This window comes from Scleropages formosus, chromosome 6 (assembly GCF_900964775.1).
Source record: "Scleropages formosus chromosome 6, fSclFor1.1, whole genome shotgun sequence".
NCBI classification, from domain to species: domain Eukaryota; kingdom Metazoa; phylum Chordata; class Actinopteri; order Osteoglossiformes; family Osteoglossidae; genus Scleropages; species Scleropages formosus.
The window spans coordinates 8,270,674-8,284,925 of record NC_041811.1 but is presented as its reverse complement, the minus strand read 5'-3'; the positions used below and the strand labels follow the sequence as shown (position 1 = coordinate 8,284,925).

At 42.4% G+C, this 14,252-nt stretch overlaps 1 protein-coding gene across 1 annotated transcript in view; it reads right to left on the bottom strand.

Moving 5' to 3' along the window:
- The window catches only part of mapkap1 (MAPK associated protein 1), a 58,288-nt gene that overhangs the window by 23,784 nt on the left and 20,252 nt on the right, over positions 1 to 14,252 (bottom strand). Inside the window, exons 5-7 of the mRNA XM_018732794.2 lie at positions 12,368 to 12,540; positions 10,746 to 10,922; positions 2,859 to 2,968 (exon numbers count right to left, since the gene is read on the bottom strand). Coding sequence (XP_018588310.1) covers positions 2,859 to 2,968; positions 10,746 to 10,922; positions 12,368 to 12,540 — 460 coding nt within the window. The remainder of the gene's footprint in view (positions 1 to 2,858; positions 2,969 to 10,745; positions 10,923 to 12,367; positions 12,541 to 14,252) is intronic.

Here is a 14,252-nt window from a genome sequence, read left to right as displayed (position 1 = left end):
CTATGCGAAGATTGTAACTTCATAAACTGCTCCGTTTTCTACTAAGCTCAGGTCGAGACCCATCAGGAACGGCATGCAGACTGTTCCCAAGACTCCTTTCAACAGTTTCAATCTCACATCTTAGAGATTTTTTAAAAAAAAAAAATCTGTGCATAATCAAAACCCAGAGAAACTGACATTAGGAGGAGGCCCTCATGTTATTGTAGCACATCTGCACTCAATTATACCCGCAGTGTGACTCATCTTTCCCATAAGGGCAGAACAATAATGTGGACACACACATGCAAGCGCGAGCACACACACGCGCACGCTCACACACAGTTCACTGCAAAGTCATTGATCATCAGTGCTCGGTGGAAAATAAAGGTCACGTCTGGGGGGAATGGGTGCCAACTAAATGATCTCAGCGACCACTTTGCTCACCCTGCTCTTCTTCTTACAGCACATTGAAATTTTCCTTCCAGAATATCCCAAAAGTTAAAGTGCACCACTGAACTCACTGGTGAAGTGTTCACCAAAGACATGTAGATGTAGGTGCTGCAGGTTCAAATCCCACCTCCTACTGTAGTACCCTTGATCAAGGTACTTTGCCTGAATTGATACAGTAAAAGTTACCCAGCTGTATAAATTGGTAAATCGGTGTAAGCAGCTTAACGCTTTAAGTCGCTTTGGAGAAAGGCATCATCTAAATAAACAAGTCTAAGTGTTGGCCTTGAAAGGCTGACACTGCCCATGCTGGATCTCCCCTGGCCTATTAGGAACTGCGGAAGATCTTTAGGAACAACTCTGAGATTCTTGGAATCAGTAAAGAGTGGCACCAAAATGGTAAAAATAATTTAAAAAAAAACCACAATGGATTGTAATAAACAGGAACAACAGCCACGATGGCAACAGCTGGGGGGGGGGGGGGGTGAGAACTGCTGACTGCGGCCACATCGTCCGTCATTTACTTCTGTGGTCATTTTGTTTTTAATGATTAGCAGACACATTTGTGGAGAAAGCAGCTTTCCCTGACACATCATGTGGTCAAGTATATTACCTCTTAGGAGGCACACAGCTGTCTTGAGCTGGCAAACAACATCACTGCAGTATTTAAGCACATAACAGAAAAGGAAGATGAGGAGCAAGTCAGTGAGCTCACTAACACATGTGGCACAGCAGGTAATTCTGGTGCCTCACAGCTCCTGTGGCAAGTTTACATGTTCCTTAGTGTTCTTATGGGTTTTCTCCACATGCTCTGGTTTCCTCCCACAGTCCAAAGACATGTTTTAGTTTAAATAGTGACTCTAAATTGCCCTTAGAATGTCTGTGCATACAGTTACTTCAATAATTAATATTCCTTTACGGACTACAAAAACCATCCAGATGCAGTGCTATTCCACCAAAAGTCCACCATCTGAATTCATGGTAAAGGGTTACCACCGAAAACACACACACACACACACACACACACACACACACACACACAGAAGCCGCTGCACACACGCGGGGTCGCGGTGAGCTAAAGCCTAACCCGGCAACACAGGGCACAAGGCTGGAGGGGACACACCCAGGACGGGACGCCAGTCTGTCACAAAGCACCCTAGGCAGGACTCGAACCCCAGACCCACCGGAGAGCAGGACCTGGCCAAACCTGCTGCGCGCCCTCCCCCCTCCACTGAAAACAAGTTAGTATTTTTGTTCTCTGAAAATAAAAAATTAAACAAAAAAAAAAAAAAAAAAAAAAAAAAAAAAAAAATTTACATTTAATATCTCTACAAGATTATCAAAGTGTATTTTGCTGAACTAGAAAAACCGAGGTTAATTAAGAAACGACAAGCCCATTTCTAAAACAAAGGCTAAGCACGGTCTAAACTCATGCTAAGTAGTTTAATGAGGCATGAATGAAATTAAAATGGCAAAAAGCTTCCAGCTGCAGTGGACCTGGGGGGGGAATTAAAATAAATCCTGATGTTCCCAACTAGTATTTAGACTTTAGAGCTTGAGATTCACCTAAGCCAGCAAAAGGGGATCACTGTAGCAAACGATGAAAGCTTTTCTCCTTCGATAAAAAGAATGTGCTGTAGGTTTGTAAAACCGGCAACTCTCTGCTGTACTTTTTCCCCCCAATTTTGTTGGTCTGTGGTGATGGCAGTAAAAATACTTGGGGGGGGGGGTAGAAAAAAAAAGGAGGAGAAGAAAAAAGAAAAAAGCAAAAAAAAAAAAAAGTTCATTGCCGGAGGCATAAGCAGCACTTGCAACAGTATCATTCAAATTTTATGCTGCTCGACGAGGCTCTGCATCCAGTAGCCTGAGGGAAGAGGTGGCATTAAGTTCCATAAAAATGCTTTTAGTTCAAAAGAATTTCAAAATAAAAGACCTCAAAAAAGATATACATTTATAAGCTGTCCATTCTGAAAGTAGCTTTTAAAATATTTTCCTTAGTTTTGCTGTGTCCAGTTTACAGAAATGTTACCTTCCATTTGGATATCCTGAAAATATAACTGTGCCAAACAACTGGGAGTTGGGGAGGTGCGAGCAAACTCGATGAGAAGACACATAGAATGCAGTGCAGCGAGTCGGGAAGTCATGCCACTATTTGGTGGCTACGTGGCGGTGACGGCGGGTTCTTAGAGGACCCTGAGGCAGATTTGAATAATCCACTCTGCTCAACTTCACTGTCTCTTCCCATATTACTCGACTGTGTCTCCCTGCCCCCCCGCAGGCTCTCTGCGCTACATGTGCGATCCAGGATGGCGGTCCTTGTTTTTCAATAGACTGTGTAGGAGATGCTATACCATAAGCATTGCTGGGTCCATGTGCTATGTGTTCAAAAAGGTAAATTGCTTGTGTGACAGCAACCATGTGGTAAGTGCTACCTGAGCCCTTTTGTGAGCCTTTCCTCTTCTTCAAGGCTTTCTGCAGGATCTCCTTCATGGTCACCTTTAAGCTGTCCACCGGGATGAGGGAGAAGCCGTGAGCGGCATTTCTGTTGGGAGGGGGAAACGTGAGAGAGAACATGTGAACTTTGAGGATGTGCAAACACACAGGTATGAAGCCAACCCCAAACCAGTCAAGGGAAAGACTATTACAGAGCAGCGCAGGACGATTCAGGGTACGAACACACGATTTGTGATCTCGGATGCCTTTCATAAAATTCATCTGGACACCTGTAAATAGCATGTTTACACCATTCTCTATGGAGCATCACACGCTGCTGTTTTAACCCTGATTATGATGCTTTAAGAGTGTATGAAAATTTGGGCACCCGTTTCCTTTGCAGTGTTATTAATAAATCATACCAGACGCCACTATGTTCCAAAAGAACAATTATTTGTTCCTAATGTGAGAAAAATGTCAATTCTGTTCTTCAGGCCACATTATTCAAAGAAGTGACTTCAGCAGAATGCAGAATGAAAAACAGAACCATCCAATGCCCAGGAATCAGTAGCACACAAAGTTCAAAAAGAGCTATCAAATTCAATGTACCCTTTTTACAAGAAAAGACCTGCATTAGAAAGTGCTGGTTTAAAGCCAAAGTAGTTAAAGTTCTGGATGAACCGGCACGTTCACACAGTCCAGAGGGGCTCGCCGAAGCTACATCGTTTCCAGTAAGAAAGTTGGAACATGCCAAAGAGGAGCAGTTGGATCGACAGCTTCTACACAAGTCTCCTTGATCTCATCAAAGACTCATTAGATCCACTTCCTTCCCCCCATGCGGACCACAGGGTGCCGGCCAGGGTGCCAGCTGTTCCCCAGCACCGCCGTGGGATGGCACTGTGCCATGTAAACTGACAAGTTCTGGATTGCAGAAAAACTGTCCCTTTAAAGGCACATTATTTGGCTGTGTTCCACTTCAATAAGCTACACAGGAACTGGGTCCCTTGAGATTTAAGTTCACATTATTATTATTATTATTATTATTACGCTCATCGTTATCATCATCATTTCCACACTGCCAAGTGCAAGCACTCTCTGGCATGGCACAGCCCTCTCCAAATCCAGCACGCAATTATAATTAAAGAGCGCTTGCCCAAGCTCATTAATGCAACAGCTGATCAGTGTTGGTTGCCATGTCATCCTGCTGAAAACCTTTACGGGAGACGACGACGGAGGAGCCAAGTGGGACAGGGCGGTCCTTCAGTCAGATTCACCACCCCTCTAAAAGGCTCAAGGGCAACCTCTCCACAGGAGTGCATTAAAAGTGCAGCATCATCAATAAGAGTCAACGAAGAAGTGAATTCGCTGCAAGCATCTCCAGAACAACCGTGTTAAATGCTGCAAAGCCTCGGCACCTGGAGTGTGTATCCAAGATCACTTCCTGGCGACCCACCTACACAGACTTCAAGCAGCAAAATATCCCTGGCTCAGATAATGTGAAATTTCGATCACCCAGTCTGCCGCATTCCTCATCTTATTCACACCGTGCACCTACTGTGTGGAAGTATGGTGCTAAGTTATCGACATAGAGTGATGTTACTTCCACTACATAGTCACATACCCTTTGGTGCCTTGTTACCACACAATAGGTATTATTCATTAATTTACTTACTTACCCAGATTCTGTTGTGGAATCGTAGGATATGAGGCAGGGTACACCCCAGATGGGACGCCAGTCCATCACAGAGCAATCACACATAACTCACCCAAAGCACACACCTTTAGACTGTGGGAGGAAGCCCATACCAACACAGACCCAGCTAGACTTGAACCAACATCTAAATTCAAAGCCAAGAAGCTGTGAGGCACCAGTGCTACCTGCTGCACCCCCTGCCTAATTTAAAACTTGTACATTATTCACAAGTCTATGGCGAGAAAGGTACTTACATTAATTTGACAGTTCTATAATCCATCCATTTGCACTGCTTGGTGTGGGATTAAACAGCACAATCCCTCATGGGCTTTGAATCTGCGGCCTATTTTTCTGGTCTAGAAACCTAAGGACGTAGTGACGCGGTTGCTGGATGGCCATGTCTCAAGTTAGAGTGTGTCAAATGCAACTACAGGCAGTCCCCGAATTACAAACGTTCGACTTACGTACAACCTGTACTTACAAATGAACCCTTAAGTGACCGGAAGTTGATATTTTTTTTTTTTTGGTCACCCTTAGGTAACAATCAAATGAAAACTTCATAATTAAGCCTATTATATAAAATAGGCAAGTTCCTGTATATGCAATGGTTTGTAATAAAGGGGCGCTACTTCACGAAGCGCATCAAAACTTTGCTCTACAGCGGTATGTCGGCTCGTGGGCGGGGCACGTGAGCCCGAGGTAGGACACACTTCCTTCTTTTCCTGTTAACGGTGTCTCGTGTTTACTGCGTTTGGCTTTAAGTTTACCCTCCTAGCCATGGCACCAAATTGTAAATGTGATGCAAGTGATGGTGATGCATCCAAGAAAAAGGAAATGATTACGATCGAAACTAAAGAGTAAATAATGAAACGAAAGGTGAAACGCCAACGAACAATGGAAAAAGCGAAAAGACACTTCTACAAAAGCTATAAAAGACACTTCTTCCCAGTTGTGGAATCTCACTCGAGAAACCCCCCCCCGCCGCACATTCTCAAACCTACCTCACTTTGCTATACACCTCCTGTCCCTCATCGTTCCCCATTCTACATCTCTTTGATAACGACCGCCTGCCTTGTACCTCGACCACAATTTCGGATCCTCGCCTCTGTTCAGTTTGCCGATCGACCGACCATTTGCCCGTCCCCGACCACGAGAACAGGTCTAGTCCTTTGATTCTGAATAAAGGATCCTGCACTTGAGTCCAGCCTCCATGTCCTCTGTTCATCATCACAGTGGTAACATTTATTATTATCCCTTTCTATGTCTCTCTCTATTATAAATACTGTAGGTATATTTATCATCATTACATTTAGCAGACACTTTTCTCCAAAGTGACGAACATCTCATTATTATTGCATCGTTACACTGTATTGTTATATTAAAAATGTTTTAGTGTATCCAAAGTGTTTCATTAATGTTTTTTATGCATAAAAAGGTACGTGATATACGATATACTAGGTCAAACATTTGACAAAATGACAGATACCCACCATACATAACCGTTCCCACTTACGATAAAATCCAACTTAAAGATGGACTGAGGACACAGAACTCGTTTGTAATTCGGGGACTGCCTGTAGCACCTCAGTCATGTGACTCAAGTAACAGAGCAAATAATGGGCAAGAGACTGTGCTCCAGGGTGCGTTTTTTTCAAGATCAGAAAAACAACTATAGCAACAAACTCCTTTTATATCTCACAATCTGAACCCACCTATTCAGGCATCTTCTGCTCGGTGGGAATCTCCCTGTCAGGTGTTAGACAGACCAGAAATGTCCTGAAGACAATCAGCAGTCCATCCTCAATTTATTCTGGCAAGGTCTTAACTGTTCAGACTCACAAAACCTTAACTTTAATTCCATTTTTCATTTGTCTCATTTGTTTGGCACCCTGTGCTTCTGAGATTGACTCTGGAGTATCATGACCCTACGCTGGATGGTAAGTAGGTGGGTGGATGGATTCATTTGTCTCCACGCCACACGACATGCTAGACAAGTAGAGATCCATTTGGCTCCCTTTTCAACAAGGGCCAGCAAAAGTGTGTGTTCACCTGTGCTTTATATTATTTTTGGCGCAAATGGCACAAAAACTTAAGCGTCCGCAAATGGATTTGGATAAACCTACAGGCCAAGCGGAAGCGTAGGGTTTGGAAACCTTGGGCTGCAGCTGGACACACTTGATGTATAAAAGATATGGGGGAACTGGGTCAGGGGGTAGATGCAGACACTCAGACTAGGATGTGTGAGAGCTCAAAAACCTCCTGGTTTGAGGACCAGAGACTATAGATTGTCCTCATTAAGACAGAGGAAGGCATTGCAACATGAACCCCTTCAAATCTCTCACGCAAAACACACAAAGAGAATCTCCGACACCCCAGTGCTGGCAAAAATGAGCCTGACTTCAGGGGTTCTTGGAAGACATGAAAGCCTTTTGCTTTTTTGTGAGTGGCAGTGGAAAAAGTGTGTGCGCGCATGTCTTGGAACTGGTAGAAAGGAGGCGAGACACAGCGGGTGTCTACCTGGTGCTGACGTACAGCACAATAATGCACTGCATCTCTACCGGAGATCCTCTGTCTACAAATGGCTCCTCATGGTTCAAGTCTTAAATGAAAATCAGGAGACCGGCATCCAGACCATCTCGTGCCAAAGCGGAAATCAAGCCACAATGCAGCAATGTTAACTCTAGTCCAAAATATATATTTGCTTGTGACATGCAGCTGGATTCTAATGGTCTTTCTTCTAGTGATTAATACTAACCCTGCCAGAGGACAGACATTCTTTAGTATTTATCACTCTTTGTCTTGGCCGGGCAAACCGCATTCTTAGACATGTGTGATGTTCTGTCTCAAGAAAAGACACATTGGTACATTCAGAATGGCAAATTTAAAAACCATACAACTAAATTATCAGTTATTTGTAGAGAGTAACAGTGCATATTGCAGATCTACACCGTGAAGTTATGTCAGTAAAAAAAACGAAGTACACACTTTAATGGCATTCAGTCCTTTTCCCAAATATATCTCTGCTAATTCACCCGGTGCTTTACCTTCATGGTGCAAATTGTGTTTCATTTATTTTCCTGTATTTGTAGATTATAAAATGACAACAGATTGGCCCCATCCATGCCAGACAAGAGCCTTTATGGAAATATTATAAACACTAATGGCACTGGACAATGGCTACCTGTCCTCCTGAAACCCATTCATTTCTATCCACTGCAGAGGACCTGTGTTTTTGAGTGCATCTCCCAAACCATACATGCTACAATGCAGACTGCGAATGCACCTGAGAGAGTGCCTTCTATGCCCTTCATTGACACCATGATAGGAGCTTAGCAATTTCCAAAAAATAACCAAAACCATTTTTTTTTTGCTCAGCCTCAGAATGACACTGTAGTTACTAAGTACGGAATTAGCAAGAAAGTGTTTCGGTATGTGGGAGGTAGCACTGGTGTCCAACAGCTCCTGGGCTGAGGGTTCAGATCTTGGGTTTGGTGTCTTCTCAGCAGAATCTGTATTTACGTTCATTCATTCATTTAGAATTTGTACGTGTTTGAGTTTCATTCCATGGCACAAACGCATGGAAGGCAGCAAAGGTAAACCACTCCTTTAACTTGGAAACCCCACGAGTGCTAAGAGTCGACTTTGACTCAATAGTACCTACTCTTAGCCCTAATAGGTGTGTACCAAGCACTATTAAATCCTTTACCATGTCAATAAGGCCATTACATTTAGGATGTGAATTTGGTCAAAGGGTCATTAATTAGATGTACATGCCTGAGCCAAACCCAAGGTGCCCACCGATGTGATTACCCCGTTTCACGAATGTGTTCTATCGATCGGCAAACGACTTTTACTGAGGATTTTTAATACTGTTGGCACCGTGGTTCAACATGGACAGCCTCCTAACTTTTAGTAGAACTCCGCGGTACAGCAACCTCTGTACAAAGTGCATAAATAAACTTGCAGGAACGGTAAACACGGCTAGTGAAATTAGAGGCAGACAGCAGGCACAGCTTGATCAGTGACTTAAAAAGGTGTTAAGAGGAAATCTGATGCAATTATTGAGCCTTAGTACCCGCTGCATTCCCAGTTTAAACTTCTCCCATTAAAAAGGTTTTTCAGAAACCTCAGACAGGAAAAATTAGGTCATTTGTTCCCACTGCATTAAAGTTTCTCAAGAAGTCCAACTGATGCCATCATTCAACTGTTTAATGTGGTGTTTGACATTTATCCACTGATTACATCACTATGTGCAATGTTTATATTTATTATCTTAAGTTATTTACCCTCAATGTGTAATATCACCACATGCAATAATTACAGGATGGAGAAGTTTTTAGGGAATATTAAGGGGACATATGTATTTTGGGAGAAGTGCAAACATGAATGAGGAAAATGAATAATCAATCTGATGCTTTTCTCCAAATCTAATTACATTTATACACTAAGCAATTTATTTACCCATTTATAGAGCAGCGTAATTTTTACTGCATCAACTCAGGGTACGTACCTTAATCAAGGGTACAAGAATGGAGGTTTGAACTTGGGTCCTTCAATTTGATTGTGATTGCTGTAAGTACTACACTATCCAGTTATAGATTTACTCTTGTTTTGCTGACTATGCACTGCAATTCTGATGTGAAAAAAATTCCACTTTTTCCACATAAAATTTATTCAGATTGTAATTGTTATATACACTATATAATTCACAGAGACTGAAGGAGATTTCAGTGCTCCTCAGTCAAATACAGGCACCCTCTTGACTTACGACAATCAGTTTGTGAAAACTAATGACAAGCTGACAGACACATCTGTGGAATTTCATAAACTTCCCAATAATGCCCTGCTTTCTTAAAGCAATAATCATAATCCTAACACATAAACAGAAGGAGAAATCTGGACCCAGGAGCTCCAACTACAGTTACATTACTGCACTTCCACTTCACTCGAGCAACGTACAATTTTCATTCTTTTAGACAGCCTTTGGATAAAATTAGTTCTACCGATTTTTTCCCCCCCTCCTTAAATCAAAAATATTGTGTCAAAAGCCAAGAACCATCATACAGAAATTTTAGATAAAGAGATTGTAAATTGAGGGATGCCAGTATTGTTTGTGCTTATACTGAGTTAAAGCACTAAAATCATTTGAAGTCAAGTTTTGCCAAGATGTGCATTTTGATTATTCAATTTTGGAGATGGCTCTGTGAAACTTTCCAAGAGCAATTTGGGAACAGCACATTCTCAGTGGGGAAAATTTAAACTTACATTATGCATATTGTGTTTAACTTTGATCTACTTTACTACTTCAACATTGCAGGCTTAATAATAAGACTTTAAATAAGTATTCTGGTGGGCAAAGAATTGGTGGACATTGTTAAAGAAAGTCTATAACAGCAGAATAGAAATTGGTTGTCATAAATTGCTTTAGAAGAAATGAAAAAGTGCTAAACTTTACTTTCATGTACTATATCATTTACTGGCAACAGATGAAGTTTTTGGTAATAATTTGCAAATGGTAAATATCTGCAAATAATTCTAATTTAATTTTGGGTGTGCAATGAGTTCTTAGTAGGTGATTACTAGTGTATTTTATGCGCTTTGCCCAAGCCCCATATTTCCAAGTGAACCTATTATTGTTATTCCATCCCTTTATAGCAATTTGGAAAGTTTGACAGACGTAGGAAAACTGCAGGAGTCATACCTACAGGCCAGACTCCAATATGAACTATCTACATTACATGTACATTTATTCATTTAGCCAACACTTTTTTCTAAAGCAACTTATAATATTAAGCTACCTACAACTATTTAACCATTTAATTTTACAGGAGCAGTTAAGGGTATTTCTCAACGGTACTACAGCATTACGTGAGAGTTGAACCAGCAAACTTCTGATCCAAAAGCAGCTAACCACTACGCTACCAGCAGCCCTATCTATGCAACATGTTTGAAACAAGGGGATACAGCAATACTAGCCCCAGTTCAAGTTGGCTTGCAATGACACAAACATTATTAACATACATGGTTCAGGATGGATAGTCCAGTGTTTACAGATGTTTGCCCGGTATCTTAAAATCCAGGGCCAAAAAGTGATCCTCTGGACAAGCAATTCATTTGGAAAAACTAGAATATGCAACTGCTGAAAAAATTATGTGAAATTAACAAAAGGGCGAGTGGCCGTTTCGGTACGTACATCCTGACAAAGAGCGACTGCTTGGCAGCAAGGCCTGGTGACGAGTACTTCTCCACGAGTGCCAGCGTGCTGAAGCCAAACTTGTGGATGGGTTCGTTGGAGTCAAGCGGAGGGAAGTCTGTGTCCACCTCACCGTCGTCCTCTGCGATGTGCAGGCAGTAGGCGTTGACATTTTCACTGGTTTTGGGAGGGGGCAGAGCGAGAGAGAGCTATTACACCTCCCACTGCTCTACTTTACATCACCTCTAAATCTACTCATCATTTTTATGAGTACATTAGAATTTGAGATAAGCGTACTACATCACCTTTCCTGTTCAAAGCTCACATTTATTTCCATCCCGCCATTATTTGCAATGCATTTTCAGACATTCATAAGCAGCCCAAAGGAATATTTATCTTCACCAGTCTCTTCATTCTGTGTTTGCTTATTTGTTGGATATTCTTATATTTATTTACACACATTTCTTCAAAGTGACTTTCAATGCTAGGATTGCACATTAAACTATGTACAGTGATTCACCTATTTATAGTGTATGTCGGTGTAATTTTAACACCATCAGTTCAGGGTAAGAACTTTAATGAGGTGTACTAACCAGGTGCTTTCACACTAAGGTGACAGCTCTAACAATACACCACCTGCTGCCCCTAAACAGGAATCTTCTTTCTTGGATCTGAATGCTTTATAAATGTGACTAAAAATTTACTGGTCTTCAACAAGCCTAATGTTTTTCCTCTACACATTGCCATATAATGCCTATTTAACCCTTTTCTCAAACACCCTGCTGACAACGATGATGCCCTTGCACTGTGACCACTCAAGCCTCCTAGAAAACAGCAGCAAAGCAATCCATTTGTTTCCCTGATCAGCCAAGATGTCTCCATGGCTGCAGAGTGTACTGTGCCCCATTCCACAGCAGGGTGGGGGGAGGCACCTCCTGATTGTCATGCACGTCAGGTACCTCCTCACAGCCATCGGGAGCACCCTTTTGTTGTTGATTTCCCTCGTATTCAGTTTTTAATGCAACACTGAAGTTCAAGTGCTATGCTTAAAGTCCCAAAAAGCATTCCAGGCCAGTCTTGGCCACAGTCCACAGAAACCAGTGAAATGGAGAGGGGGTATAAAGTGCGGTAATAAGAAGAAAAAAATCCCAATGGAAAAGGGCACCTACCAGTCCAGTACTTTATCACAGCTCTACTGCTGACCGTTATAACGGGTGTGACTGGACACGCTGCTCTAAAACACCACATCTCATCTCTCAGTTCCTCCCTAATAGGTAGCAATACTGGGCAATAAGTGCCCAAACAACAAGGCACAAAAACCGTATCTTGCTCTCAAGCAGGGTCCCTCATCACCCTCTGAAGTCCACTTCACGCTTTTTCCATCCATTACTTAGACGAACACACTGCTGCAAGTAATAGTACTGCACTGTCGGTGCATCATTTATTAATAGACCCTTCTTCAAAATGTTTTACTATATAGACACTCCTACCACTTTGATGATGTTTATGTTAGATGTGTCTGAAGAAGCATCAAACCATGTCAAATTCAGTGTATAGGCAACGGTATGTAGACAAAGTTATATCAGCTAATGGGCAGATCAGAGAGACGGGTGCTCCCTCACTTGAGCTTGGGCTCCCGGCCCTCGCTGGTGTACTGCCAGCAGATGAGGCCGATGAGGTCATGGACACGGGCGTTGGCCATGGTGACCACCGTCATGGGGTGCAGCTTCTCCTGTGTAGCCTGCATTGAGAGGTAGACGTCGATTTTTTTGGTTGCTGTTGTACCCACGTGGCCCTGCGGGGATGAAGGGAGAGAGAGAGAGATTGGAGACATGTAAGACTGCTGGTCCACTTGACCATAAAGAACAATGCAACATCATGTGGGACCCAAACTCATTACTGTGTCGCATGCTGAGCTGCTGGACAACCCTGCTGGTGTACCCGTGTGGGAGGTTCTTAAGCTGAAGCTGTGAAGTTTGATTTAAAATATCAGGCAAGAAAACAAATAAAAAGAACACTGAAACACCTCCAAGATGTTTTCTAAGACAGATGTTTCCTCGGAGACCGCATGTAAAGACACAGAGCTGCAGACACTCTTCTCACACTGCAGCGCACATCTCTCGAACGCAGCGCGGAAAGCCCTGGAAATGTTCAACACGGGGGGAGTCTTTCCAATGAATCATCCAGCTTTTGTGTTAAACAAACCGTGGACACATTGTAGTCAGGGCTGCAAGTGACCTGGCCAGGGTCTCACTGATGCCAAAGGCGAAGGATGATCTTTACAAACCTTGGTCAAAAACAGCAGCAACACTTCTGGAGGGCAAGGAAGGCCAGCAACCAGCACTGGAGTACAGCAAGTTACACATTAAGAGTGCTCCAGTTTCATCACCTCGACAGGAAAGCCACTCTTAGCAAACCTCTTCATCTGGAACACTTCAGCTCCAGCTGTAAACAACTATTCACTTTTTCTCTGCCGAAAAACTCCAGGCACAGCCTTTGCGAGCACAGCCATTGTTATTCACAGTGACGCTCAACCTGAAGGACAAGAGGGGTCTGGCTGAACCTGCAGGGAAATGCAACAGAGTGGAGGTGGAGTCTGAACGAATACGAACCAACATGCATCCGCTTAACAAGCCCGATTCCTCCACCGAAAACAAATACATTGTGATACACATGGGCGACTTTGAAAAAATAAACTTAATTTTCCGAGACATAAACATTTCTATTACGTTTTCTTCACCTTTCTACTTTCTAAACTTTCTCTGGTGGAAGAGTGAAAATAGCCTGCGGTTCCACCTTCCGAAAAAAAACGAGCTCAGACAATTTCTCTTGCCTGTTTTCTGTCAAAAACAAAATTAACCAGATGCTAAATAACATGTTTATGGGATGTGTCGGTCACTTAATTTTGGCCAGTTTAGCGAAGTTCCACTTGAGACACGCAGTCAGTGTTTAAAGCAACACACCTATCATCAATTTGTCCCAACTTTCGATACTCGTTTTGGAAGAATGCGGCTCTATCTGCCAGGACACAGTACTCTGAACAAGAAGTTGTGGACATGAGTTATGTCTTCATTTCCAGTGTATTTGAAATAGCGTTTAATGTTGCTTCAGGTCAATAAAAGATAATCAACTGGCATCCATGCTGTGCCCTGCATCACCAACAATGTTTCCAGTATAGAGGAATACAGACTGTGCACTGTATGAGCTGCCTCTGGAAACAGAATAAATTCCTATAGCACATTTTCTGTTTGTTTTAGCTTTAACAGATGTTAAAAGCAACTGACCCACAAGCAAACCAAAGAATTAAGCTGTATTAAGATTTTACTGATTGTGATGTAGTTTCTGGACTTAGAAATAATTGAGTTACGATCCCACTTCTGGTCGCAACTGAGTTCAAAAGTTAAGCTAAAAGTGCGTTATTAAATTACAGGTGGTCCTTGATTTACGATGGGGTTACGTTCTGCGGAACCCATCATAAATCGAAAATACCGTAAGTCGAAAATACAC